Source organism: Lemur catta, chromosome 5, assembly GCF_020740605.2.
Source record: "Lemur catta isolate mLemCat1 chromosome 5, mLemCat1.pri, whole genome shotgun sequence".
Taxonomy (NCBI): domain Eukaryota; kingdom Metazoa; phylum Chordata; class Mammalia; order Primates; family Lemuridae; genus Lemur; species Lemur catta.
Window position 1 is genome coordinate 62,000,407 of NC_059132.1, and position 27,103 is coordinate 62,027,509.

General features: G+C 38.6%; 2 protein-coding genes across 3 annotated transcripts in view; one reads left to right on the forward strand and one right to left on the reverse strand.

Annotated features, from left to right (window-relative positions):
* TDP2 (tyrosyl-DNA phosphodiesterase 2) lies at nucleotides 1-16,321 on the reverse strand. 2 transcript variants are annotated; one of them, XM_045551900.1, is made up of 7 exons: nucleotides 16,067-16,321; nucleotides 15,896-15,981; nucleotides 10,003-10,176; nucleotides 9,243-9,334; nucleotides 5,194-5,312; nucleotides 3,745-3,915; nucleotides 1-1,036 (listed from the first exon to the last, which is right to left on the reverse strand). In XM_045551900.1, the coding sequence occupies exons 1-7, from the start codon at nucleotides 16,229-16,231 to the stop codon at nucleotides 755-757; spliced, it is 1,089 nt and encodes a 362-aa protein (XP_045407856.1). In that variant the 5' UTR covers nucleotides 16,232-16,321; the 3' UTR covers nucleotides 1-754. The 2 variants fall into 2 exon arrangements, with proteins under 2 accessions (XP_045407856.1, XP_045407857.1); XM_045551901.1 differs by lacking the exon at nucleotides 3,745-3,915 and having other exon boundaries at nucleotides 16,067-16,251.
* ACOT13 (acyl-CoA thioesterase 13) overlaps nucleotides 16,114-27,103 on the forward strand; it is a 14,470-nt gene continuing 3,480 nt past the window's right edge. The window contains exons 1-2 of the mRNA XM_045551902.1: nucleotides 16,114-16,652; nucleotides 26,735-26,919. Coding sequence (XP_045407858.1) covers nucleotides 16,425-16,652; nucleotides 26,735-26,919 — 413 coding nt within the window. The 5' untranslated portion in view covers nucleotides 16,114-16,424. The remainder of the gene's footprint in view (nucleotides 16,653-26,734; nucleotides 26,920-27,103) is intronic.

Consider the following 27,103-nt stretch of genomic DNA (forward strand, 5'->3'; position numbering starts at 1 on the left):
TATGAACAAGTAAAATTCTTTATTTAAAGTACAGTTCTCTTGAAGGAAAAATTCTTTTTCTTTAAAGCACATTTAAAAGTATTCTTTATTCACTTCCTATATTTCCATTTCACAAGTAACAAAACTAGAAGGCTATTTCTCTTTACACATTTATTTTTCTCTTAGCAAAAAAATCCCATAGTGCTATAAAACTGATTTCAATCATTATCAAGCCGAACTTTGCCTCTGTTGGTGACATAACTACAAAAATGAATCAAATCATTTATACCTTACCAATTATGTACTGTTAGCTGACAAAAATAAAGTCTGATGTAGGATAGTTGTCTTCTACGTAACTGCAGATGATCTGCCTTTTCCATTTAAGATTATCTGAATTTATGAAATATAATTAAAAGAACCAGTCCCAAAGATTCAGTAATCTTTTTTCTTTTGAAGACTTTTTTAGCCCAAAGACAACATGGCCCCTGCTTGTAATCCAGCCATCAGCTATAAACACTATTAAGAATTCTGACAGACTTTGTGCCTTTTTCATTAAAAGACCTCACATTCTGAACACAGGTATGCTTTAAATAAACATTAATCTTTAATATTGAATTCTGAGGACACAATCACAAAATAAAATCATAGTTGTTTTCTGTTACTATGATCCAGTATATTAATTCCTCCATATTAAACCTACCTTTCCAGAAAGTAGAAATTATATTTGCAAAAACCCTGAATAAAACTACCTTTAGAACTCGTATCTGAAAGCATTTCACAATATTACATCTAAGTTGCATAGGAGACCCCAGTGATCACTAGGAAATCTACCGCAGTCCAGTTTTTCCAACCCAAGGAGGTCCAAACTTCGGGGAATAATGTGGCCCTCTTCTGCCGCTGCTCTGAAAAATATCCGATCAAAACGAAGCCTACAAGTAGCAGTTATTCCAAGATTAGAGTTCATTTGTGTATCCCACGTATACTGGCAATGCTTAGGTTTGCCCAAAAACTCCCAGACATCCAAAATGTTGTTGGGTAAACCACCACATTTGGTAACCTGGAAAGAAAAAGAATGCTCTATTAAGATTTACATCCCATTTTTCCCTCTAATTTGAAAAGGTGTCTTTGCTATTACCATGTCTAAGTGCAACACTTCCAATTAGAATGTCAGCAGTTATTAATGTACAAATTCAAAATAACTAGACACATTATAAGAATTATGTTGCATGGTAATAGGTAGGTAATATAATAAGAGAGCCAAGGAGGCTTAGGATTTGCCCCTTCTCTTCTGCCATGGTTTCCTAACTTTGAATGTCAGATAAAACTCAGAAAGCTCAATACCCATGGCCTGTTATTGCTGTTAGTAGTTTGTAAAAAATGAACTCAAGTAAAAAAGGCAGCAGAACTAGTCTACAAATTTAGAGGTGTAGCATTTGTAAGATCCAGTAATGTCAATTACCCTCACAGTTTTATTTGAAATTTACTAACAATATTAATTCTTCCTTTTCCATTCACACTCGAGGATTAAAAAAAATTGTGTGTGACAAAATATATACAACATAAAATTTATCATTTTAACCAATTTTTAAGTATACAGTGCTGTGGCATTAAGCACATTCACACTATTGTGCAACAATCACCACCATTCACCTCCAGAAACTTTTCATCTTCCCCAATTGAAACTCTGTATCCATTAAACACTAATTTACCATTCTTTTATACCCCCAGTCCCTGGCAACCACCATTCTACTTTGCCTCTACAAATCCTACTAGCTTAGGAAATTCATATAAGAGGAATCATATATTCTCCTTTTCTGATTGGCTTCATTCACTTAGCATATGTCTATAAGATTCATCCATGTTGTAACTTGTCAAAAGTCCCTTCCTTTCTAAGACTGAATAATATTCTACTGTACGTATATACCACATTTTGTCTATTCAGCTGTCAATGACACTTGTGTTGCTTCCACCTTTTGGTTATTGTGAATAAACTGCTGTGAACACACATGGGTATACGAGTATTAGGTTATTAAGTATGAAATGTCTGATTCTCTTAAGTGCTAATTTAGACAGGTGATATCTCTGACATTGCACTTTGACACTTCTTGTTTTATGTTTATTGTGAAGGTACATCTTCATTCTTTCAAATGTAGTTTGGCTTGTGATTATCTTTCAAATTTTTTTTACAGCAATTTTTGTGAAACCATGGAGAAGTAAAAAATGCATGTTATTTTCAATTATGAGTTCTGTCGTGGAACCAATGCAGCACAGATAGCTGAATATATCAACAAAATGTTTGGGAAGGATGTGGCATTTGAACGCACAGTAGTACACTGATGGTTTGAGAAGTTCCCTTCTGGTGGTTTTAATCTTGAAAATGAGCCACGTGGGCAATCTGAGACCAAGGTGGATGATGATGAGCTGAAAGCTGTCATAGAAGTGAATCCATCTCAACCTACAGATGAATTAACAGCAAGATTTGACATTAATATTCCAATAATATTGGACCATTTGAAACAAATCAAAAAGGTAAAGAAGCTGGATAGATGAGTTCTGCATTAATTAAATGAGCGCCAGAAGAGAAATCGTCTCAAAACTTGCCTTTCTTTGCTGTCACAACATAAAGGCCAATCATTTCTACCCTGTATGTTACATGTAATGAAAAATGGATTCTTTTTGACAATTGCAAGTGTTCAGCACAATGGTTGGATAAAGAGGAAGTGCCAAAACACAGTCCAAAACTGAATATTCCTCAAAAAAAGCTAACGGTGTCTGTTTGGTGGTCCAGCACTGGTATTATCCACTACAGCTTCATGAAACCTGGTCAATCAATTATCTACTACAACCAATAGGATGAAATGATGAGGATGCTTGCAATTAAGCAGCCGTGATTGGTCAATGGAGACAGGCCAATCCTCTTCCAAGACAATGTCATACAAATAATGCTGCTCAAACTACAGAGGCTAGACTTGGAAGCTCTCTGTCATCCACTATATTCACCAGACCTTGCATCAACTGACCACCACTTCTTCCAGGCTTTTGACCACTTCTTGCAAGGAAAAATATTCAATTCTTAACAAACTGTGGAAAATGCCTTTTGCTATTTCACTGCCACTCACTCTCCAGGCTTCTTTGCTGCTGGCATAAAGCTACTGTTAAGATGGCAAAATTGTGTTGATAGTTTTGATGCATACTTTGATTAACTATACTGCTTGTTTGATATATAATAAACAAAACTTTTGATTTGAAATTGGACATTTCATATTTAATGACCTAATACCTGTTCAAGTCCCTGCTTTTACTTCTTTGGGGTATATACCTAGAAGTGAAATTGCTGGATCATACAGTAATTCTATGTGTAATTTTTTGAGGTCCTGAAAAATCTAAATATGCCTCAACTAAACTAAGGGGAAAGAGAAAGACTTTGTTTCAGATCTGGAGACCTGAACATGTGGCCGGAAAAGGGAGTAAAAAAGGTTGATAAAAGCCAAAGAAAGAAAAGAAAAGAAAAGAAAGAAGAAAGAAAGAAAAGGAAACCTCAGAAAGAGTGTTAGGGGCCAGGTGCGGTGGCTCACGCCCATAATCCTAGCACTCTGGGAGGTCAAGGCAGGAAGATCCCTGGAGGTCAGGAGTGTGCGTCCAGCCTGAGCAAGAGCCTTGGCCTCAAGCGACCCTCCCACCTCAGCCTCCCAATGTTAACGGATTACAGGTGTGAGCCACCACGCCCAGCCTGCCCGCAAACATTGAACTGACTTTGTCACTCACTTCTTGATCTCTTAAATTTGTATCTCCTGCAAATATAACTGTAGCTGACTCCGGAGCCTCTTGCATTTTCTTTAAGACAATTTTTAACTGATTCATTCGTTCCTTAGCATGCCCTCTGGTGCTCTCCAAATGGGAAGTCATAAGGCAAAGTTCATTTCCTGACACACTCACCTGCAACAGGATAAAGAGTCATTAAAATTGCCCACTGAGCTGAACTTTGCTAACAAAATCAGACTGTTCCATCAACTGGTATATTATTTACTAAACTGAAATTATATGACCAAAATTACTCCCATCCCTCTGGGTCAAAAGAAGTATAAAGTGAGAACCCTGCCCCAAAGGAAACTGCTTAGCAAGCACAACCTACCCCAGATGTTACCTCCACTGTGAGCCCTTCCCCAACGTCCCCAGGCCATCATTGGCTCCCTCCTCTATACTCCAATAGCAAGCTGGACAGACTGCTTTAAAGCCCCCTAGACTAAATTAAAAGCACAGTTTTTTTTCCCTCCTACAAAGCTATAAGTCATTTGTAAGTAGAGATGATTCTTATTTACTGCTATATTATTAAGGGCCTGGCACATAAGTATTCAAAAAATGTCAGTTAATAGAATGAATGGGAATCATTTACCATTTGCAATTAAGACACCAATAATGTATTACTGTCATTATATATGTGCCTGCAGAATCAAGTTCAATTCATTAGTACTCAGCATTCATGCTCTTCTATAATCTGGATCCTACCTACTTCTCAACCTCCTGTCAAACTACCTTCTCCGTGTCTTCTGCACCCAACTGAATAGAATGTTCATTCATACCAGTACATACACACCTCTTGCAACTTGCAAAAGTTTGCTCACGGTGATTTCTCCATCTAGACTCCTCTTAATGTCTACATCTTAGGTACTTTTCAGGGCCCAATTCAAATGCCACTTCTTTCATGAAACCCTCACTAAACAATCTGGTTGAAAGTCATCTTTCTTTTCTCTAAACCTCCATGGAACATCACTTACACTTCTCCTGTGGCATTTATGCCTTTCCTGTATTTTAGTTACTACATATGCACTCTCCCTTACTAATCTATAAACTGTATGAGGAAGATCTATTTGATTAATTTTGTAAGTCTCATAGAGTACAACACAGTACCTTGTGTAGAGCAGAAAGCAAAAACATTACTTCAGGAAGTAAATGTGAAATGTTAGGAAACTCTCAAGCATTCTTAGGAAAATATCTCATAGATTAAGAATTCTATTTTTATAAGTCCATCCATATTTAAAATTTATGTAAAAACTTAACTTACAAGGTTCTTTAAGACTATTTAAAAGACTCTGTAAGTAAGGAGCAAAGTTTTCCCTAAAAGCAATGATTTTTAAAAAGGACAACATGAAGAACTATTTAAAAAATCTATTCTTTAAAAAAAAAAAAAACAGTCAATTTTCAAAAATTACTTACATTCACACATAAAAGGTTTCTCATCATAGTGGTACTTGGAAAAGGAATAACTTCTTGGTTTTTTAATTTCACTCTTGATTTCTTCAACATTATAGCTGTGAAATAGCCTTCTTCATGACCTTCAAATGTTTGTGGAAAAGAATTTAGGCTAAGAAGGTCATTTTCAGTTTACCACAAGTTCCTGTACTGAACATTTTTATAACACATAGGTAACAGATATTTAATGGATCTAAATCTTTAAAGTAAACTATTATTTCTAAATAGTTTATCATGGCCAAGTCCATTTATTTACCTGCTCCCTCCTAAATTTTAACTGGAAGCATGGAAGAAATATAAAAATAAAAATAAATAGGCCAGGCGTAGTGGCTCACACCTGTAATCCTAGCACCCTGGGAGGCCGAGGCAGGAGGATCACTCGAGGTCAGGAGTTCGGGACCAGCCTGAGCAAGAGCGAGACCCCATCTCTACTAAAAAATAGAAAGAAATTAACCAGACAACTAAAAATATACAGAAAAAATTAGCTGAGCATGGTAGCGCATGCCTGTAGTCCCAGCTACTTGGGAGGCTGAGGCAGTAGGATTGCTTGAGCCCAGGAGTCTGAGGTTGCTGTGAGCTAGGCTGACGCCACAGCACTCTAGACCAGGCAACAGAGTGAGACTGTCTCAAAAATAAATAAATAAATAAATAGATGCACATATATGCCCAAAATAGTTAACACTGCCAATATCAAATGAGAAAATTTGAGAAATTTCTGAAAGACACAGAATAGATGAGACTTAAACTGAAGCAAATTACTATCCATTTACTTCTTTTCATACTAGAAGTGCAAAAAAAATTATAGTAAATGAATAAAAAATTCAGAAAAATATAAACCTGCAAGAAGAGGATGGGAACAGAAGGGCAGTGAATGAAAGTTTCCCATAGTTTTTCAGAAAATAGAAAGCAGATGGAGAAGTGGCAACTGGTTTATCAGAACAGAGGGAAACCATGTGAGTGACTGTAGCAGAGAAGCAGACAGGATGGAAGCAGATTTGTTCCACCAAAGCCTGGAAACTCTTAGTACTCCAACACAAAGGTACCACAAAAGGTAAGGTGCTGAGCTAGGAACAGCAGGGTCACTTCAAGGTCTAGATATAGGATTAAACACCTCCCCGGTGCCTTCCCCACTCCTCACAGCCAAGTGATCACCCCACTATTAACAAAGATTAGCAGTTTATAGAGAAACTGAATTGAGGAGGCTCCATACAGTCATCAGCCACTGGGAGGAGCGTGAGTTAGGGGAGGACTGATAGGGGAATGGGCTGAGGTATAGGACCGAAAATAGGGATTTAGTGAAAGCGTACCTACTCAGCTCCCTTCCAGCTTCCAGATGGTAGGCAAGACAAGCACACCACCTCCAACCCCAACACCCAGGAGACAGAAAGCTAAAGAATTCTTTTTGAGAGAAACTCAGTGGCCTCAGATTAAAGGCATCTATATACTCACACACTGATAATTGGAGGTCTCCCCTGGTGAACAAGCAGTTTGCTCCTTAATCAATCCCTCATGCAGCTCTGGTAAGGCACACTACTAGCCTTGCTCAGAGATACTAAGCTATAATTAACTTTTTAGTTAGCCTGGTGTTTAAATGTCAAGAGCCAAGAATCCCTACACATTTAAAAAACAGGTCTAAAATGACATGACAGGCCGGGTGTGGTGGCTCCCACCTATAATCCTAGCACTCTGGGAGGCCGAGGCGGGTGGATCATTTGAGCTCAGGAGTTCGAGACCAGCCTGAGCAAAGAGCGAGACCCCCATCTCTACTAAAAAAAAAAAAAATAGAAAGAAATTATATGGACAACTAAAAATATATATAGAAAAACATTAGCCGGGTATGGTGGCGCATGCCTGTAGTCCCAGCTACTCAGGAGGCTGAGGCAGAAGGATTGCTTGAGCCCAGGACTTTGAGGTTGCTGTGAGCTAGGCTGACGCCACGGCACTCTAGCCCGGGCAACAGAGTGACACTCTGTCTCAAAAAAACAAAATAAAATAAAATAAAATAAAATGACAGACACTAATATGACATAACACAACCAAAAGAAACAAAAAGAAAAAAGTGAAAACAATGTAGAGAAAGAGATTAAAACCTAAAACAAAAAACAAAAAGATACTATATCCATAAACATGAAAAGTATGCCATAAAAAAGATAATGGATAGGACGCCCAGGAAATTAAACTAATGTCTAAAAGTCAAAACAGTTGTCAAGAAAGTAGAACAGATACGCAAAGTGATGGGAAAATAAGAGAAAGATATGGAAAAATTTTTTTTCTTGAGACACAGTCTCACTCTGTAGCCTAGGCAAGTGCCCTGGCATCAGCCTAGCTCACAGCAACCTCAAACTCCTGGGCTCAAGCGATCCTCCCACCTCAGCCTCCCAGAGTGCTAGGATTACAGGCGTGAGCCACCACGCCTGGGCAAAATATGAAAAATTAAAGGATCAACCCAGGAGGTACACCATTTAACAGAAGGATTTCAGAAAAAGGGGAGGAATAAAGAAATTATAATGGAGGGAGGGAGAAAGAGAGAGGGAGGGAGGGGGGAAGAGAGAGAGAGAAGGAAAGAGAAGAAGGGCAAAGGAAAAGAAAATAACAAAAGGGAGGGGAAGAGTTAGAAGGGAAGGGAAGGGTGGAGAGACAGGAAAGCAGTGAGGAAGGAGAGGGAGGGAGGGTGGGAGAGAGAAGGATTTTCCAGAACCAAGGTTTTCCAAATATCCAAATTAAAAGGCCCCACCCAAGCATTCAGCACAATAAATTTTTAAAAAGACCCAAAGAACACTAGGGTTAAAAAGAAGACCTGCAATGCTTCCAGAGTGTAGGGAAAAAGAACAGGAATTAGAATGGCATCAGCCTTACTATCATCAATAATGGAAACTAAAAGACACTGAAGCAATGCCTTCAAAATTTTGAGGAAAAATGACTGAATACCTAGAAATCCATGTCCAGGCAAACTAACAACTATAAGGCTAAAACACAGGCATTCTCAAATATGCTAGGATTCAAAAACTTCACTACCTACAAATTTCTTCTCAGAAAATAATCAGAGAATGTGCTCCAAGAAAACGAGAAAGTAAACAAAGGAGGAGGAAAGCATGGGATTCAGAACATAAGAAATCCAAAAAGAATCCCCAAGAGAATGCAGAATAGTCCTACAAAGGAGACAGACCCAGAGACTGAGAGAGCACCTTCTCCTCAGCAATTCTGGATTAAAGAGTGTATCAAAATTAAAAATCACACATTATATAAAAGTGAAAGACAAAGAAAACACTATACAGTTGGCCCTTGAACAATAGGAGTTTGAAATGCATGGGTCCCCTTACATGTAGTTGACCCTCTATATCCACCAAATGTGGGTGGAAAATACTATATTTGCAGGATGTGAAACCCAAAGACATGGAGGGCCAACTACTTTTCCTATACGCAGGTTCTGCAGGGCCAACTGAGGGACCTGAGTTATGTGTGGATTTTGGTTATCAGTGGTGGGCAGGGGGATGGGGGGTGGTCCCAGAACCAATTCCCCATGGCTATAGAGGAACAACTGTATATGAAAATCATGAGACATAGCCAAATGTACTTAGCAAAAACAAAACAGATGGGAAACCAAAAAACTAATTTACCCAGGGCAAAAACCTAGAAAAAGAACAACAAAATAAATAAAAAGGAATAACTATAAAATAAAAAGGAATTTTTTTTGAAAAAAGCATAACCACAATATGATTATCACACTTAAAACTTTTAACAACTGAATTTCACCAAAAAGTTAGTGTCTCAAATTTTAGTAATATTTTCCTAAAAAATCATCCATTTCAAACACTTTTTCACACTTATTAACATTAAGCTATATAAAATATTCTCCTATAATTCTTTTAGTATCCTGTGTCTTACTTAATTTTCTCAAACTTATTTACTTGTGCTTTTTCTTCTCTATGTTCCAATAGGCTAACTTTGATTTATCTCTTTCATTGATCTGTTTTTCAAAGAAAAAGCAAGTTAAATAATAGGAAAATTGTTACCTGTAATAATCTCATAATTACTTGCTCTCTTCTTTAGATAACTGTAATATGGGGGAATAACTTCCTGTAGAAATATCACATCAGGGTTGTACCTAATTAAAAACATCAATTTATGATAAACACCAACTATATCATTTCATTTTCAGCTACACAGATTTGTCCCATGACATAACAAAAACACAAATCTATTACCCTTTAGAGCACGTAATATTCAGTGTTTACACTGGTCTTTGATAACTATAAAATGACAAAGATGTGTGCAATTTAACACACAGCACTGTAACAATTATATTTTTAAAAAACTGAAATGACTGACAATAGGAACCACTATAGTGAGAGCCTACAAAGGTCCTACACTCTTAACAGATGCTTTCAATGTTATCTCTTTCAATCCTCCTCTTGAGGCAGTTATTATCCACAAAGAACACCACTGAGCCCCAGAGAACTTAAGTGGTTTGCCCAAGGTCACAGAGCCCAACAAATCTTTTTGGTAATTTAAATCTCACAGCAGTAATTATATACAAAGTTTAACAAGAAATCAGTAGTAGAAGCCTTCTAACAAAAAACTGAGTATTCCCTCTCCACCCCAGCCGGAAATTCTGCTCTCAGAGGCAATCATCTCATTTCTTTCAGATGCTTCTTCTCTGAGCTGGAATTTGAACTCAGGTTTAATTCTAAAGCCCATAACCTTGAACTGATACTTTGTACATACATAAGACACATTACCATAATACTATTAAACAGAAGTGATGACACTTACAAAGTTAAGTAGGAACACACCCCTCGAGCCCTCTCTTGCAGACTGTTTAGATCCAATCCATCAATGTTCCAGGTAATGAAAGAGAACATGCTGCCATCTTCTTGCTGAGTATTTTCAGATGGGTTGACTTTAGAACTAGTGGAATCAGTTGTTTCCTCATTGGTTAGGTCAACACTGGCAAGATCAAAATAAAATACAACCTCACAAATAATCTATAAATTGATTAATCTTGAAGGATTATTTTGCACTTATAACCTTCATTTTACCAATAAACTTTTAAAAAGACTAAAAATATCTGCCTATAAGAGCAAAAGTTATATGACTGAGGAAAAACAGATTTTTACTGTGCTATCCAAATGTTTGCTTACACAGTCATAGCCAATGCAATATCCTTCAACAACATGTATCACTAAAATAATTTTACAAACTATGACCCTAAATTAGACTAAGAAATGTAAGATTTCCAAATGTATAAATCATATTTGAAATAAGATCTCATTGTGGCAGTTACAAATAATGGCTGCAAATTCTTTGCTACTCCCCTCTTTGAGTGGTGAAGCCTAATACCCCCACCTCTGAATCTGGGCCTTAGTAACTTGCTTGATTACAATAGTGGAAAGGATATTCTGGGACTTCTGAGGCTTGGTCATAAGAAGACCTGCAGCTTCCATTCAGGCGTTTTGGAGCACTCTCTCCAGGAACCCAGAACTGCCACGTAAGAAGCCCAGCTACCCTGAGACTGCCATGCTTAAGCCATACGTATGTGCTCCAGTCCACGGTCCTACCTGACCTGGCACCAGGCATGTGAGTGGAGGAATAAACATTACTGAAAGGTGACAGACAACCATTTATAAACTATAAATTTTAAAAATAAGTTTTTGTATTTATATTTTTAATAAATTTAACGCCAATATTTTACTTTTTATTTTGAAATAATTTCAGACTTTCAGAACTACAAAGACAGTAAAGAGATTTCTATGCACCACTCAGAGTCTCCAGATGTTAACATTTTACCTAGTATTTACTGGCTTTATTCTTTTTATTCTGAAACATTTGCTTAAATACTTTTGTATTATTTCCTAAAAATAAGGACATGCTTACATATAATCATGTGTCGCTTATGTTACCAGAAATGCATCACTAGGCGATTTTGTCATTGTGTGAACATCATAGAATTTATACAAACCTAGATGGTATAGCCTACTACACACTTAAGATATATGGTATAGCCTATTGCTCCTAGGCTACAAATCTGTACAGCATGTTACTGTACCAAACACCGTAGGCAATTGAAACACAATGGTTAATTATTTGTGTATTTAAACATATCTAAACACAGAAAAGGTGCAGTAAAAATATGTATCATATCATGGAACCACCACTGTAGTCAGTCCATTGTTGACCAAAATGTTGTTCTGCAGTACATGACTGTACACCCTAATATGATTATCAAAAGTGAAGAGATCATAATATTATTACCTAAAGACCTAGTCAAATTTTGCCAATTATGCCACTAGTGTGCTAAACCAGGATCACATGTTGTATTTAGAAGGCAAGTCTCTTTTAATCTCCTTTAATTTGGAACAGTTCTTCAGTCTTTGTCTCTCATGGCCTTGAAATTTTTGAAGATTTATCTTATAGGATGTCTTTCAGTGCATTTTTTGGCAGGAATAGCACAGAAGCAAAGTATGTTCTTCTCAGTGCATCATATAAGGAGGCACCTGATACAGATTTGTCTCAATGCTGGTGATACTAACTTTGATCACTTGGTTAAAGTGTTGTCAACCAGATTTCTCCACTGCAAAGTTATGATTTTCCCCATTAAGTATTTTGTGGGTAAGTGCTTTGTGATTATGTAAAAATATGTTGCTTCTCATTGAACTGCCAGTAGTTTTAGTAACCATTAATGATACCTGCCTGAAATAATTATTACGATAGCAATTCCAAAATGTTGATTTTTCTAATTCCTCATACCTTCTGCATTTAGTAGTTGGAATTCTACGGTAAGGAAAACCATTCCTTTCTCTCCTGAACAAACTGTATTTATATCAATATGAACTCTTATTTTATTCTATAGATTACAACCTGTTCCTGTCAATTATCCTGTTGCTTGAATTATATCAGATTTAATGGGAGATGCAGGTAGGCAGCTTTTAAGCTGGTTCTTGAGTCCTTTTGGCACATCCCCAACATTTTCTGGGCACCTCCTTATTTTCTGGCAGCACAGATATTCCAGGCTCATCTTGTATGTTACTTGCTGCTGTTCTGCAATCAATCAGTTTTAAGGAGCCCTTGTTCCTTCTAGTAAAGAATGGTATTTAGAAGCCATGATCTAGGTGCTAGGTGAAATTAATGCCAATATTGAAGCAAAAAATAAATCTTTTGAGTCATCTTCTTTTTACATTAAAAAAAACTTCAAGAGCATCAAAAAACTTATGTTTAAGTGTAAAACTTTCCTTTGTGAATTTTATCCTCCCCCAAAATTCTCTTTTTCACTCAACAATCAGTTAATATTATACCTTCAAGAGCATCAAAAAACTTATGTTTAAGTGTAAAACTTTCCTTTGTGAATTTTATCCTCCCCCAAAATTCTCTTTCTCACTCAACAATCAGTTAATATTATACATCTTTTTTCACGGTCTTACCACCAAAGAGAAAAAGCCAAGTGATTCCAGAGCCTGACCAAAGATGTTATTTCCTTCCTTTTTATGGAAAGCATTAAAAGCAGAAAGGATTATTAGCTCTTTATTCTGTTAAATCTGTTTTTTCACAAATTGCACTTTAAATACGTATCTATCATCAAAGACAAAGGTGTTTACCACATTAGGCCCCTTACCTATCTAGCACACGCACCTTTCCAAAGTTTAAAAGTGCCCACCTATAACTCAATCTACCTCACACAAAATTGTAAACACCCTCCCTACTCTCCTCAGTAGAAGACAACAAGTGTTAGTGAGTGATGTTGTGGGGAGAGCATAATGGTGTCACTAATCATAGCTAACATTTCCTGAGCTCTTACCATGTGTCAGGCACTATTACAAGTGTTTTATATCTCTTAGCTCACTTAATCCTTACAACAATTCCACGAGGTTGGTACTATTACTATCCCCACTGTGCAGATAAAGAATCGAGGCAGACAGAGGTTGTACAGTTACTAAATGGCACAGATGGGCTTAGAACCTTTGCATTTGGCTCCAAAGTCTATGCTCTTACTCACTATGCTGCCCTTTTCTCCTCCAGTTTCTCTATAACCCAATTTCATGTCTTAGCTATTTATGCAACATCCACAATATTTAATGCAGGAAGAACAGGATAACTGTAACAAAAACTCCCAGTCAGAAAAATGGAAGGGAAATAAACTCCAAAATGGCGCTGTACAGAAATACTAAGGGAACTGAAAGGGCCTAGCTAATCTTGGGGGCATGATTTGTTGACTTCTGTCCTAAGCAGGAGTAAGTGCTTTAGTCAGTGTATCTGGCTCCTTAGCTTCTATGTTGTAGGCCAGTGCTCCTCAACTTTAAACGAACTGAGAACCCTGTCAAAATATAGATTCTGATTCAGCAGATCTGGGACAGGGCCTAAGATTCTGCATGTCTAACAAACTCCCTAGCAGTGTTATTGCTGCTGGTCCAGGGTCCACACTGTTGAGTAACAAGGCTCTGGGACATGGGCTCTCAATGCCAGCTCCACATTATAATCACCTGGGAAGCTTCTAAAAAAAGAAAAAGCCTATGAGGGATAAATGGGCCCCATTCCAGACTAACCAAATTAGAATCTCTGGGGAGTTAGGGCCCCAGAAAAGTATGTTTTAAAAAAATTCCCCAGGTAATTCTAATATGCAGCTAAAGTTCGGCACAATTGTTTTAAGAGGATTTCTCTTGTCTTTCCTCGGAGACACTAAAGATAGATTCCAATGTAGGGGGCTAACATCACTTTAGAGTTCAAATTCAGTGTTTGCCGATATCCTAGGAATTTACTGAAGAACTGAGAATCCCACCCCACTGGTTTAAGACAACCAAAGCCCCTGCTCAGCATGCTTGAGTTTTTCTAGTCATAAAATCTTCCTATCAGTTTCTTTTTTCCCTTTACTTCCATTTTTGCTAACGCCAACATAAAAAACTTAATCGGGTCATGCCCCATGAAAACACAGGCCTTAGAAACACCTTTAAGTTTGTCCCTTCCCCATTTTTCTCTCAGTGAACGAAACTTTAAAAACCTCACTCTTGTTGGTACTTGATCTGAGTTCTAAGAGACAACCAGGTAATCAACCACTTGGCTTGTTTTTGCCAATTTACCATTTTGAAGTAGGGGATTCCTAATAGTACCCTGTGCCACCATTACTCAACTTGAGCCACAATTTTTCTGAGACCTATTTCAAGGAATCCACTTGCTTTGTTCCAATTTATTGGTTACAATTTAGTCTGCTGCTACTAACAGGTACTAACTCAGGTTGGTGTGAGCAAAACACCAGCATTTACAAGGAAATAGAAACACGTCACAGAACCAAGTGCAGGAATGCAGCCATGCTTAAGAAGGGAAATCTGGGGCTTTCTCTCAATGCTACAAATCAACTTTCCTTTGCTTCATTCTCTCTCTGCAGACCACTGTTTTCAGCTTCCCTGTGCACAAAAATGGGTATGGAACCCCACAGGTGCTAAGTTAACATGTTGACAGTTCCAGCTCCACAGGAAGATTCAGACTTAACTCTCTTAGTCCTAATCCTGAAACCCAGGAGAGAGGATCTGACTGGCCAGTTTGAGCTAGGTGAACACCTTTTAGTCCAACTGGCTCTGGCTATTACAACATGGGAGCCATAGACAAATCACTGGGTGGGTGGACAACTCCCCCAGAAGAGGCCAGGTAGAGAAAGGAGCCTAATGAAATGATCTTATCCCATCTGTAAGCCTGAGCAGCTGAAAATTTCAAAGGAAGAAAAAAAGCCTCCACTATGAACGGTCAACTGTACAGGCTGCCCATATGGCTGGGGGCACTTTACACATTCAGTACCTATTTATTGAGAGCTTATTATGTGCCAATATTGTGTTAGACTTTGGGAAATCAGCAATATATAAAACAGATATTGACTTTACCAGCAATTATACTATGGACTAAATTATTGTAACAGGGGTCATACAAGACGCTATGAGAGTATCTAAAATCGGAACCTTACCCAGACTTGGGTATCAGGAAAAGCTTCCTGGAGATAAGTCATATCTAAATTAGGGCCTTTAAGATAAATACTAGTTACAAGGAAGGACAAAGAAAAGGTTTCAAGTAGAGGTAATAAAAATCTTTACAAAAGTTGAAAAACAAGAGAAAATGGCTCACTAAAGAAAGTTAAAGTTAGATATGCTTGGAACTTTTGTTGGGATAGGAAAAGCAGGGTGGCGGGAGACCAACCTGGAAAGACAGGCAGTGGCCAAACCGTGGACGGACTTGTAGGGCACCTGGGCTTTATTTTTCTTATTACTTTTAAAATGAATCCCGTGACACATTATGGACTTTAAGAGCAGTAGTGCAGGAATTTGGGAGGGGCATTGAAATAACCGGAGCGGAAGCGCACTTAAAAAAAAAACTATTATTCCGGTTGGCCAGCCCAAAGTAAACAAACAACACAGGAAGCAGGGAGACCTCCCAGTCGCCGTCATTCAGCAGGGCATTGTGCTTCATTCATTCGTTTCAAACCTCTCGCTTACATATTTCCTATAATTCGAGCCAAAAATTATATTTCAGATTTTTTCCTCCCTGACTCCACCTTCAAAGAGACCTTATCCCCGCGGCTGGGGCGCATCTCCGCACAGCAGCACCAACACAAGCCTTTCGCTTTGGCCTCTAGTCGACTGCCCGACGCAACCCAAAATCAAACCGCCTCCCCGCTGCCCTCCTCACTTACTAGGTCTCGGGCTCAGAGGTGGTCTCGGGGCGGCTTTCCAAGGCGCTCTCCTCCACCGGCGGCTCGAAGTAGGAGTTCAGCGCCCTCTGGAAAGCAAAGGCACAGGGTGAGGCCCGCGCGCTCCACCCACCTAGGCCACGGAGCCGGAAGTGAGGGGCAGCAAAAGCGTACTTCCATCTCCCAGTCGTTCTCGGCCAGGTAGCACTGGGCCACGGCGGCGTCGCAGCTCGCAACCGAGGCAAACTCCACACACAGAAGCCGCCGCTTCTTCACCTCGCGTTCGCCCTCTTCGCCCGCCGCCTCCGTCCCGCCCCCGCGCTCATTCCCCTCCTCCATCTGCTCGCCGCCTTCCCACCGCCCCCTCCCGCGAGACCGGCGGTCGACGCCCGGCTCTGCGCAGGCGCCAACCGCCCCGCTGGGAAACGCGCTCCGCTGGTGGGCGGGAAACGCGCGTGCGCGCTGGGTTATAAGAGGGTGTGGGACGACATTGCGCGAGCCGCTGGGGACGGCGGCGGCGGGCGCGCGCGACATGGGGTTTCCTGCGCCCTTGTGCGCCGTGGGACGGGGGAGGCTCCAGGCTCTTCGACCTCTGTGTCCTTGTTCTTTTGCGAGCTTCTGGGCTTCCCGGCTCCTCCAAAGGAGAGCGCAGAGCCCCAGAGCCAGCAAGTCGTCCGTGATGAGCTGCATGAGAAAGACAGTGGTGGAGGCGTTGAAGATCCTCACGGATGCTCACGGTTTTGATAGAGTTTTGGAAAAGGTATTGGAGGCAAAGCTGAGGCTGGTAATGAAGGGAAAGAAAGCATCGTGCTTGGTGCACGGTGGGCGCTGAATAAATATCTCTAGTTAGATTCTGTTTGATTATTCTTGTAAATTCACCTTAGTAAAAATGATTACTGCTTTAATGGAACGCCTATTACATATTGCTACATCGAACGCATAAATTGTCTCATCGAAACATGAGTAAGTATGGTTGTGACTCATGGAGACAATTTTTCAGTTCTAAAGCTGGAAAGGATTTCGGACTTCGATCCTGTAGCAAACAAGCACCTGCAGTGCTTTGGAGGAACAAAAAGCAAGAGGCGACCTCTATATTTAAGGCACACGCAGGGGTGGGGAACCTGCGACCTTGGGGCCACATGTGGCCGTCTGGATCCCTGAGTGCGGCCTTTTGACTGAATCCAAATTTTGCAGAACAAATCCCTGAAGTTTGGATTCGGTTGAGGGGCCGCTCTTGGGAATCTGGAGGTGCCTGGTGAACGAAGGGAGAAGCTGTTCCTCCGTGGTTTTGGGAGATTTCACAAAGATGACTCAATTCCTGAAGAAGTGAGTTAGCCGGTGGCGGGAGATGGAATGCATTTCAGAGAACAGCACTTGCAAGGCCCAGGGGTATTTTAAGAGATTCATTTGGGGGAGCAGCGAAGTAAAGTACCACAGAGTTAGGCAGAGCCAGTCCCTGCCCCCTTTCACTTGAACAAACTAGCCCAGACTCCTAGTGTTGAGTATGTTTGTAAAGAACATCAGGTTCCATAGGAAGCGTTTGTAAATAAGCATGAACAAAAGCCCTTGACGTTGTCAGATACTTAACAACCTAAGAATTTCTAGGCTTTTTCTAAATGTTGTAATGCACGCGTATCTGTCTTTCTGATTAAGATAGAATGCTGGGAAATTTGGAAGTGGAGTTTAAACACAGATCAACTGCAGTCGTTCGTAGGACTCCCTCCTGGAACACAGCTCCCAGGAGGCTGTATTTTAACAATGTAAATGATAACTGTCTCTGTCTCTGTGAGGATTTTTGTGAAAAACAGGAAATAGACAAATATATTTAATGTTTCCAAATAGCAAATGCTGTAAAATCCAAGGACGTTATTATTTGACAGTAACTTTTTGAAAGATAAATTATCCAGAAAAGGTTGTATTAGTCTAAGGGAAAATTTGAATTCCTTAAAAATTTGAAGCCATTTTCCTTGAGCTTTCAGCAACCTTATGAGTGTGTATCTTCTCATGATAATCTTGCCATGGGTTGAATTGCCTTTGAGTAACTCATCTGGTTAAAATCCTCCTACTTTGAATGGACACACTGGAACAGTCATAAACTACATCCTTGCCTGAGTTGGTAGTGGTAGCTTGCCTTCCAAGAAGACTGATATACCTGTTGAACCAAATGTACAGAGTTTCTCAGAAGTTGCGGTAAGGTTGAATCGTGGTATGCACTGTGTCTAGACTAGCGTTGTCCGGTAGAAATACAATGCAAGCTAGAAATATGAGCCACATGTATAGTTATAAATTAATAGCCACATTTTAAAAGTAAAAAGAAATATGTGAAATTAGTTTTAGTAACATAAGTAACATAGCATATCCAAGATATTACTCTAACATGTAATCATTATCAAAAAGTATTATATTTTTGGCCGGGCATTGTGGCTCACGCCTGTAATCCTAGCACTCTGGGAGGCCGAGGCAGGAGGATCACTCGAGGTCAGGAGTTTGAGACCAGCCTGAGCAAGAGCAAGACCCCGTCTCTACTAAAAATAGAAAGAAATTATCTGTACAACTAAAAATATACATAGAAAAAATTAGCCGGGCATGGTGGCGCATGCCTGTAGTCCCAGCTACTCGGGAGGCTGAGGCAGGAGGATTGCTGGAGCCCAGGAGTTTGAGGCTGATGTGAGCTAGGCTGATGCCACGGCACTCTAGCCAGGGCAACAGAGCCAGACTCTGTCTCAAAAAATAAACAAAAAAAAAGTATTATATTTTTTCATACTTAATCATTGAAATCCTGCATGAATTTTATACTTAGAGCACTTTTCAATTTAGATTACTGACATATGGCTAGTGGCTGTTGAACTGCACAGGTTGATACCATAGTAGGTGCTCTGTGCTTCCTAATTTGATCTAAAAGAGGTTTTGTGGTTACTTTTATTTGGACACCAATTTAAAGTAACATGACCTAGACAAGTGGTTCTCTATTGGGGGTGATTTTGTTCCCCAAAGGATATTGGTAATGTCTGGAGACTTTTCTTTTTCCTTTATACATGGTCTCACGCTGTCACCCAGGCTGGAGTGCAGCAGTGTCCTCATAGCTCACTGTAACCTCAAACTCCTGGGTTAAAGTGACCCTCCTGCCTCAGCCTCCCGAGTAACTGGGACTACAGGCACGACACCACCACATTTAGCTAATTTTTCTATTTTTTTGTAGAGATGGGATCTCGCTTTTGCTCGGGCTGGTCTTGAACTCCTGGTGTCAAGTGATCCTCCCACCTCAGCCTCCCAAAGTGTTAGGATTGCAGGCATGAGCCACCGTGCCCAGCCTGGAGACATTTTTGATGATCACAACTTCGAAGGAGTGGAGGGATGCTACTGGCATCTACTCGGTAGAGGCCAGGGCTACTAGTTAATGTATTATAGTGCACAGATCTGTTCCCCATTCCCCCACAACAAAGAATTATCGAGTCCAAATGTCCATAGTACTGAGGTTTCAGAAACCTTGACTTAAACCGAAGGTTAACAGTCAAAATAAAATCCCTGCTCTTGCAAAAAGATCACCTTTAAATTAGTGAACAAACTAAGTACTGTGTGATTATAAAGAAGAAATACCAGCCACAGTTCTTGCCCTCTAGGAATTTATAACCTAGGAGAGAAAAGTATTGCAAGGAAGAGTCCCATCAGATGCACCATAAAAAAAAAGTTCAGGAAACATTGATTTTGTATTCTTTAAAAAAAATTTTTGGTAAAATACACATAAAATTGACTGTCTTAATCATTTTTAAGTGTATAGTTCTTAAGATTAATTACATTCATATTTTGGTGCAACCATCACTACTATCCATCCCCAAAACTCTTTTCATCTTGCCAAATTGGAACTCTGTACCCATTAAACAGTAGCTCCTAAGTTCCCCTCTCCCCCAGCGCTGGCAGCCACCATTCTACTACTGTCTCAATGAACTGACTACTCTAGATACCTCCTGTGAGCAGAGATGTTGTGTTCCTTTTACATATTAAAACTTTTGAGTAGTTCTGCAATAAATAAACATGTTTAACTTTTATCATATTTAAGTTGTTTGCCAGTGGAACTTTTCCCCCACAATAACACATGTGGAGGAACATACATTGGGAATCTCAAGTGACAGGCATTGTGCTAGGATCTGGAAATACCATGTGAAATCCAACACACATAGAAATAAGGGAGTGGAGTTCAGAAGCAAAGTAAAATTGTATATTCTCATTTTTATGGAAATTAGAGATGAAGATGTAAGTGAATAATATGTCTTAAGAGAGACAAGTGAGAGAGAAGAGATAAAGACTTAGGACTAAACCTTGAGGACATACAGGATTGAGAGAAAGAAAGCCTGTAGAGAACACAGAAAGGTAAGAATAGATCTTATACGTACTAGAAGAACTTTGAGACTTTGGATTGACCACAAAAGGACAGTGATATTTAAAATTTATCAACATGGTATGCTGACAGATATTTTCAAATTCATTATTGGTCATTAAAATAGTCTAGGTATAAGAAATGTACAATAAAATAGTAAGGCAATATTTTCTCAAAAATTTATGTACAAAAATATTCATTGCAGCATATTTGTGATATCAAAAATGGGAAATAACCTAAATGTGTAAACCATAGGCGAACTGGTAAAAGAAATCACAGTAGCTCCATGTGAAGGAGCCTGGTGTCACTGAAAGTAATGTCTTTTTTAAACTTTTTTTTTCAAGAGTTATGTCTTTTTAAAGTGATTTACTAACATAAAAGCATGTCACTCAGTAATTTGTAAATGTGTGTAACTTTATAATTAAAAATTTTCGTTTATCATAATTTATTTTAAAAACATTTACATAGTACTTACTATGTGTCAGGCATTATTTTACCCACTTTGCTAATATGAACTCATCTTTTTAGGACAAAAGATACAGTAAAAGTCAAACTATAACAGTCTGAAAGGGAATTTCACCATAGTAGTTGGTGTTAAAATCTGATAGGTGAAAAGAACTGTAGAGACAGTGTAATAGGTAAGTGGACTCTACAGGTGTGAACAGGCTATCCACAGAAAAAGAAATGCAGACAGCCAATAAATGTAAAAGAATGCTTTGTAGTACGGGGGTGAGGGCAAACTTCCCCTTTGCCTCAGAAGGTTTACTGAAAGATCAGTTCACAATAAGGCATACTAATAAGAGAAAGAGGCTTATTTATGGTGTACACAGGGAGAATCACAGAGTGATTACCCAATACCTGAGTGTTTATATACTGAGAAGTTTATATACTCTCATCTTAGAGGGTTGGGATGAGAGTATATAAACTGGAGATGAGGAATATAGGTAATTCTGTTTAGGGGCAATAGATGGTTGCTAGGGAGGATAAATGGAATGGGGGGCGGAACAGATTGACTTGTAAATGATTCTCTTTGCAAATTAAATGAATCTAAGAGACAGGTATTATATTTTAAGTGATTTGGGCCAGATCTTGTTGCATTCCTAATCTTCTTTCCTGTAATATATTGAGATAACAGAGAGGGGAAGGGAAGTCTATTATTCTTTTGATGGGTCTGGTTTTTTATGAAGAAAGAGAGAAAGCCCCTTCCAAGGCCTATTGATCTCTAAGAGCCTTTAATTCAAAATACATTTTATACCAAGGAATCATATTCTGGGGTGAAATTTCCTGAGCTCCTTCAATAGTGCCATTAGTGTGGCTAATGCAAATTAAAACCATGAGATACCATATTTTTCCTGTTGGATTGTGAAAATTAAGAGTAATAAAATGCATTACCAGTGAGCAATGAGAGAACAAGACATTGCTGTTGCAAAGTACTATAATCTGACAGATCTATTAAAATTAAAAATACATGTACTCTTACCCAGCTATCTAATTCTGTCAGTCTATCCTATACCAATAAAAGCACCTTTGTGATGGTCAAATATATGGAAATAACATGTATATCGAGCAATAGTTTGATAAATTTTAATGTGTTCATGCTAGGGATGAGCTAGCTATTAAAACAGATTTATATAAATTATGCTGAAGAAATGACTGTGATATATTGGGAAGAGAAAAATGAAAGCTGCAAAGTAATGTGCATTTTTGTAATTTTATAAAAGTCAAGAAAAACACCCTATTTATGTGTATATCTTTGAGTAAGCCTAGGAAATGGTATGGAATGATATACAGCACTGAAGGAGTATTGGGTAGGAGATTGTATCTCTGTACTGTTTATTTATATAAAATGAATGTTCTTATAATTAAAAATCTAATAAAGAAACAGTGATTTAGATAGCTCAGAGATAGGATTTAAAGAATTAATGTAATTAGTGAAATAATGAACTCTAGTCAAGAGTTATTAATATTGTAGGGAAAAGGGATTTAGAATCAACTCATAGCAAATATAAATATTTTGTCAAATTAATTTATAGTTTTAGTCATGGTAGATAGATGATCAATTTCAAGAGAAATGATGAATTTACATTTCCTCTGCCATGGAAGATAGTCAAGGTTTAGTTCTCTCTATGCAGATCCTCTAAAATACTGCTGAATTAGAATCAGAACACTAAACAAAAATAGTATAAGTTTTGCTCAACCACCCTTGGAGTTCCAGGAATTTCTGGAATACTGAACACATACTATTTCCATTGTTACTCTTTGGTTTATGGCTCTATCATATTATAACTGGGCTAAGTCTCCTGACCTTGCTTTACTGTATTTGCATTCCTTTAGTGTATCATCCCTTCCTGGGAACTACTCTTCATTCAGGTACTAGATTCCAAACTGTAGCTCGGTTGCAAAAATGCTACATGGTGTTGTGCTTTACCCCTTGAGAGGAACACTGGAAGTATGAATAGATATTGCCCAAATCTTCAATCTAAAGAAGAAAACAGAGGAAGGTGCCTTTCCTGTTAGCTCCTCTTTTCCAGGTTCAAGGCAGAAGAGAACCTGCGTATGAGAGAAATCTTACCAATGTGATTAATGTGATAGAGGCTTTCAGAGCCCCGCATTTATAGGCATTCCAGAATGATTCAGTAAAATCTGCCACTTACTAGCCTTTGGGAAAAAATACAGTGATTGTTTTTATTCCTTCCTAGCATATCCCTCACCACCACCACAACTATTCCAATGAATAAGAGTAGAGTTGTTACTTTAGCTTTGTTAGATCTTCAGGGAATGTTTAATTAAACTCCGGTTAGCTTTTCCCTGGGGCTTTGTTTTGCCTTCTGTGCCATTTAGTTGCTATTATTTTAGGCCTTCTGTTATAGCCTCTAGTGGTTTGTACACTCCCCGAGGATTAGGGCAACATCTAACTCATCTTTGGATCCTCTGCCCTTGCCCCAGTTGTCTGCCATTCACTCTTAACCTTCGAAGTCCTTTTCAGGTGACACCTGCTGTCCCTGAGAAGCCTTCCCTGGCAGCCCCAAATGTCTTCCTCTGGTCTAGTTCTACACTTTGACTAACTTTTGTTATGGGATTTGCTGTATATTACTGAAAATATCTGTTGATTTGTCTGTCTTCCCTCTCCACAGTGAGAACTCTCTGGGAGGAAGTTCCAAAGTAGATGCTTAGTAAGCGTCTGTCAAAGGGAACTGCAGTGCCTAGCGGAAGGTGCCCAGTAAAACGCCTTTTACATAGAAGATTATCCTATAGTTTGTTCAGTAAGTTGCAACTGAAGACCCTAAATGTTGGGCATATTGTTACAGAAAGCTCCTGGTAGACCTTCATGTTTGAATCTATTTATTCAGCAAATATCTGAGTGCCTATCATGTGCTAGGCACTGAAGATATACCAGCAAACAAAACTGACAAAAATCCTTACACTCACAGAAGTTATATTTTAGTGAAGCAAATCAAACACTATACAAAGTAAGTAAATAAAATATATAGTATGTTAAATGGTGATAAGTGCTATAAAAGAGAATAAAGCAGAGATGGAAGATAGAGAATATTGGTGCAGGAAAACTTAAATATTTTCCCCCTAAAATGTATATTTCTGTGGAGTTCTTTTTGAGTTCAATTTTAAATTTCATCTAGAAAGATGTCACTGAAATGGTGACCTTTCAGTAAAGGCCTGAGCAGGTTATGAATACCGAGGGAAGAGTGTTCCAGGAAGGGGAACGGCATATGTAAAGGCCCTGTGACTTTACAACACTGAGCTTTGCAGTGTTTCCGGGCAGGGGTGTCCCAAGGAGACTAGCATGATGGAGGACAGAGGAAGCTAGCAAGGGGCCAAGTTGTAGATAAGATGACATCATGCATGCTTTTTAGGTCACTGTAAGGACTTTGGTTTTTACTCTAGTGAAATGGAGCTCTCATTAGAGAGGATTTTAAGCAGAATGGCATAATTTGACTTGTACAGCAGCTTTCTTGACTTACGATGGGGTCACATCTGAATAAACCCATCATAGGTTAAGATATCAAAGGTATCTCAATTTATCATGAGTTTATCTGGACATAAGGCAGGGATTATACTGAATACATATGACTTTTGCACCACTGTAAAGTAATCATAACTCAGGAACCATCTGTACTTTAAAAGGAGCGCTCTTGTTGACACTAGATATAGGGGGACAAGGGCAGAAGTAGGGAGATAACTTGGAAGGCAATTGCAACAACTCAGGAGAGAAATGGTGGTGTCTTGGACCAGAGTGGTATCAATGGGTAGGTGTATGGGGGCTGGGGAAGTGATGGGATTCTGAATATATTTGAAGATGAAGCTGGCAGGATTTGCCGATGGATTGGATGGTGAGATATGAGAAGGCCAGAAGTTCGAGACCAGCCTCAGTAAGAGTGAGATCCCCATCTGTACGAAAAATGGAAAAATTAGCCAGGTGTGGTGGTGCTTACCTGGTAGTCCCAGCTACTCAGGAGGCTGAGGTAGGAGGATCACTTGAGCCCAGGAATTTGAAGTTGCAGTAAGTTATGATGACACCACTACACTCTGGGCAATAGCAAGACCGCGAGAATGTCTCAAAAATAAATAAATAAAAATAACAGTATAATGCGCTAGAAAATCTAACACTGACATTTGTCTTACCTTTCATCGGCCCAGCCAAAGTTAGATAATTCAAATGGAACTTTGTAAGAGCTAAGCTGTACTAAGCACACAGTGGCTTAAAATACACTGAACTACCTTTGGTGTCTATGAGGCTGTCATATTTGATTCTGTTTCTTGAGCTGCCCCACTTTCACCTGGCTAACTCCTGCCTGTTCAAGACTCAGATGTCGTTCTCCAGGAAGCTTTTCCTAATGCCTCTTCTGAAAACACAACACTTAAAAATGAGATATCTTTACTTCAAGAAACCTATCTTTATTCTTTCTGCAATAATTTCTTCCAGTGTAGTTTATGTACTTGTCTCTTCCTTTAGACCCCTCTAAGAGCAGAGATTAAATCTCATTCATTTTTACATTGCCAATGCCTGATACAAAAACCAGTAAATTTGAGTTTACACCTTGTTTCTGTTTGGTATGTATTATTATTATAACAGCTTATGAGGACATCTTGTGGCTAGATCATCTATTGCAATTAACAGAAGATACTATTCTAACATTTAGTTTTTACATTGATTTACCTGTTGTGCAAAACATGACATAATATTGCTTGGGATGGTTTATATTATGTGATTCTGTTTGTTTTCCTTCAGGGCCTTTTATGAGATAAACAACGGCAAAACCACTAAAGTGATGGTTTGTGAAACTCTCAAACATCTTCCTGGTGGGAGCCATAAAGGCCATTACATATCTAGATTTTATAGTTAGTGATTAGGGAGACATGAAGGCAGACCTAGATCTAAATCTCACTCCTATCAAATCCTGGGTGACCTTGAAAATAAGCCACTCTGAAGTAAAGTTCTCTGCAAAATGGAAATTATCCCTTCTTTAATATATAGTATATATAAAGTGCTTGGCACACAGTGCCTGGCATATTAAAGTGCTCTAGGTAGTTATTGATAGTTATCTAGAATCTAACCATCTAATGCCTGAGACATTCTCTCACCCCCAAATACAACAGACACACCAAATATTCATCCATATTCTGCCTGAACACCTCTAATGATAGTGAAAATGACTGTTGCTAGTTGTGGCACATTCTATTCACAGTTTAGCTCTAACTTCTAAATATGCTATGATGGTTTTTCCTAGTACCTGTAAGTATAAGAAACTTACATCTCTCTTATTTTTCTATAGGTTTCCTTTTTAAAGATGTTTAATATAAAATCATCAAATTTTAAATTTGTTGTTCCACATATTTATCTTTCATGTAATACTTTTTCATTATGATACTTAACTATAAATGGGGTAAGACCTTAAAAGAATTTAACTGCTGGATTTTATTGTCAAGCTTAGATTTTATATTAAAATGGCTTTATGGTATAAGTTCATTAATTCTAGTAACTCATTAATTACTGTATTTCTTCCCGTCTTTTCTTTAAGTTGTTTCAAAATGTTCATTACTAAGTAACTTAAAAAATTACTCTGCTTGTGTAAAAACTAAGAAGCACACAAATTAAAACCTGTAATGAGTTAGCAGATACAGGAACCAGGTGGCTCTGTTGGTGCAAAATTTCCAAGGAGACGTTGAGAGGTGTTGTGTACACATGGCTGAAAGGCTCAGACTGAATGTTTGATTTCTGTGGAGGACTGGAGATCACCAAAAACTATTACTATTTTTCCCTGACCATTCTTTTTCCTTTCAAAATTATTTTCATAAGGGTTAATTTCTATCACAGAGATATTGGCAATTTACTTGAATTTCTGAGTCAACCTTTTTGGGAAGATTCAGTTTTTAATCCAATGATTATTCTTCATTGGCTTTTCTATTACTACAAAATTAAGATCCAAAATTCTTTGTTTTATGTTTAGGTGGCTGTCATCTCTGCTGTTCCTGGGAAAGTGATTTGTGAAATGAAAGTAGAAGAAGAGCATACTAATAAAATGGGCACTCTCCATGGCGGTTTGACAGCCACTTTGGTCGATAACATATCCACAATGGCTCTGCTATGCACGGAAAGGGGCCTACCTGGAGTCAGTGTTGATATGAACATAACGTATGTATCCAGACTATACCCCAAATAACTTTTTTTAATGTAATAATTTATCAAATAACTAGGACTAAAAACATTTATAATATTAATGAAGCATGGATTCGATTAGCTGCATATCTCCTTAAGTGCAACTATAGATTTCTAGAACTAGAGCGTTAATTTCCAAGAACTGTATGTATAAAATAGT

Coding starts and splice junctions, on each gene's coding strand:
- TDP2 (XM_045551900.1), bottom strand. CDS start 16,231: ATGGAGGAGGGGAATGAGCGCGGGGGCGGGACGGAGGCGGCGGGCGAA. Junction 3,916..5,193: donor GAAACCTTTTATGTGTGAAT/GTAAGTAATTTT, acceptor ATCCTGTTGCAG/GTGAGTGTGTCAGGAAATGA. Junction 1,037..3,744: donor CAAATTTAAGAGATCAAGAA/GTGAGTGACAAA, acceptor TTTTCTTTCCAG/GTTACCAAATGTGGTGGTTT.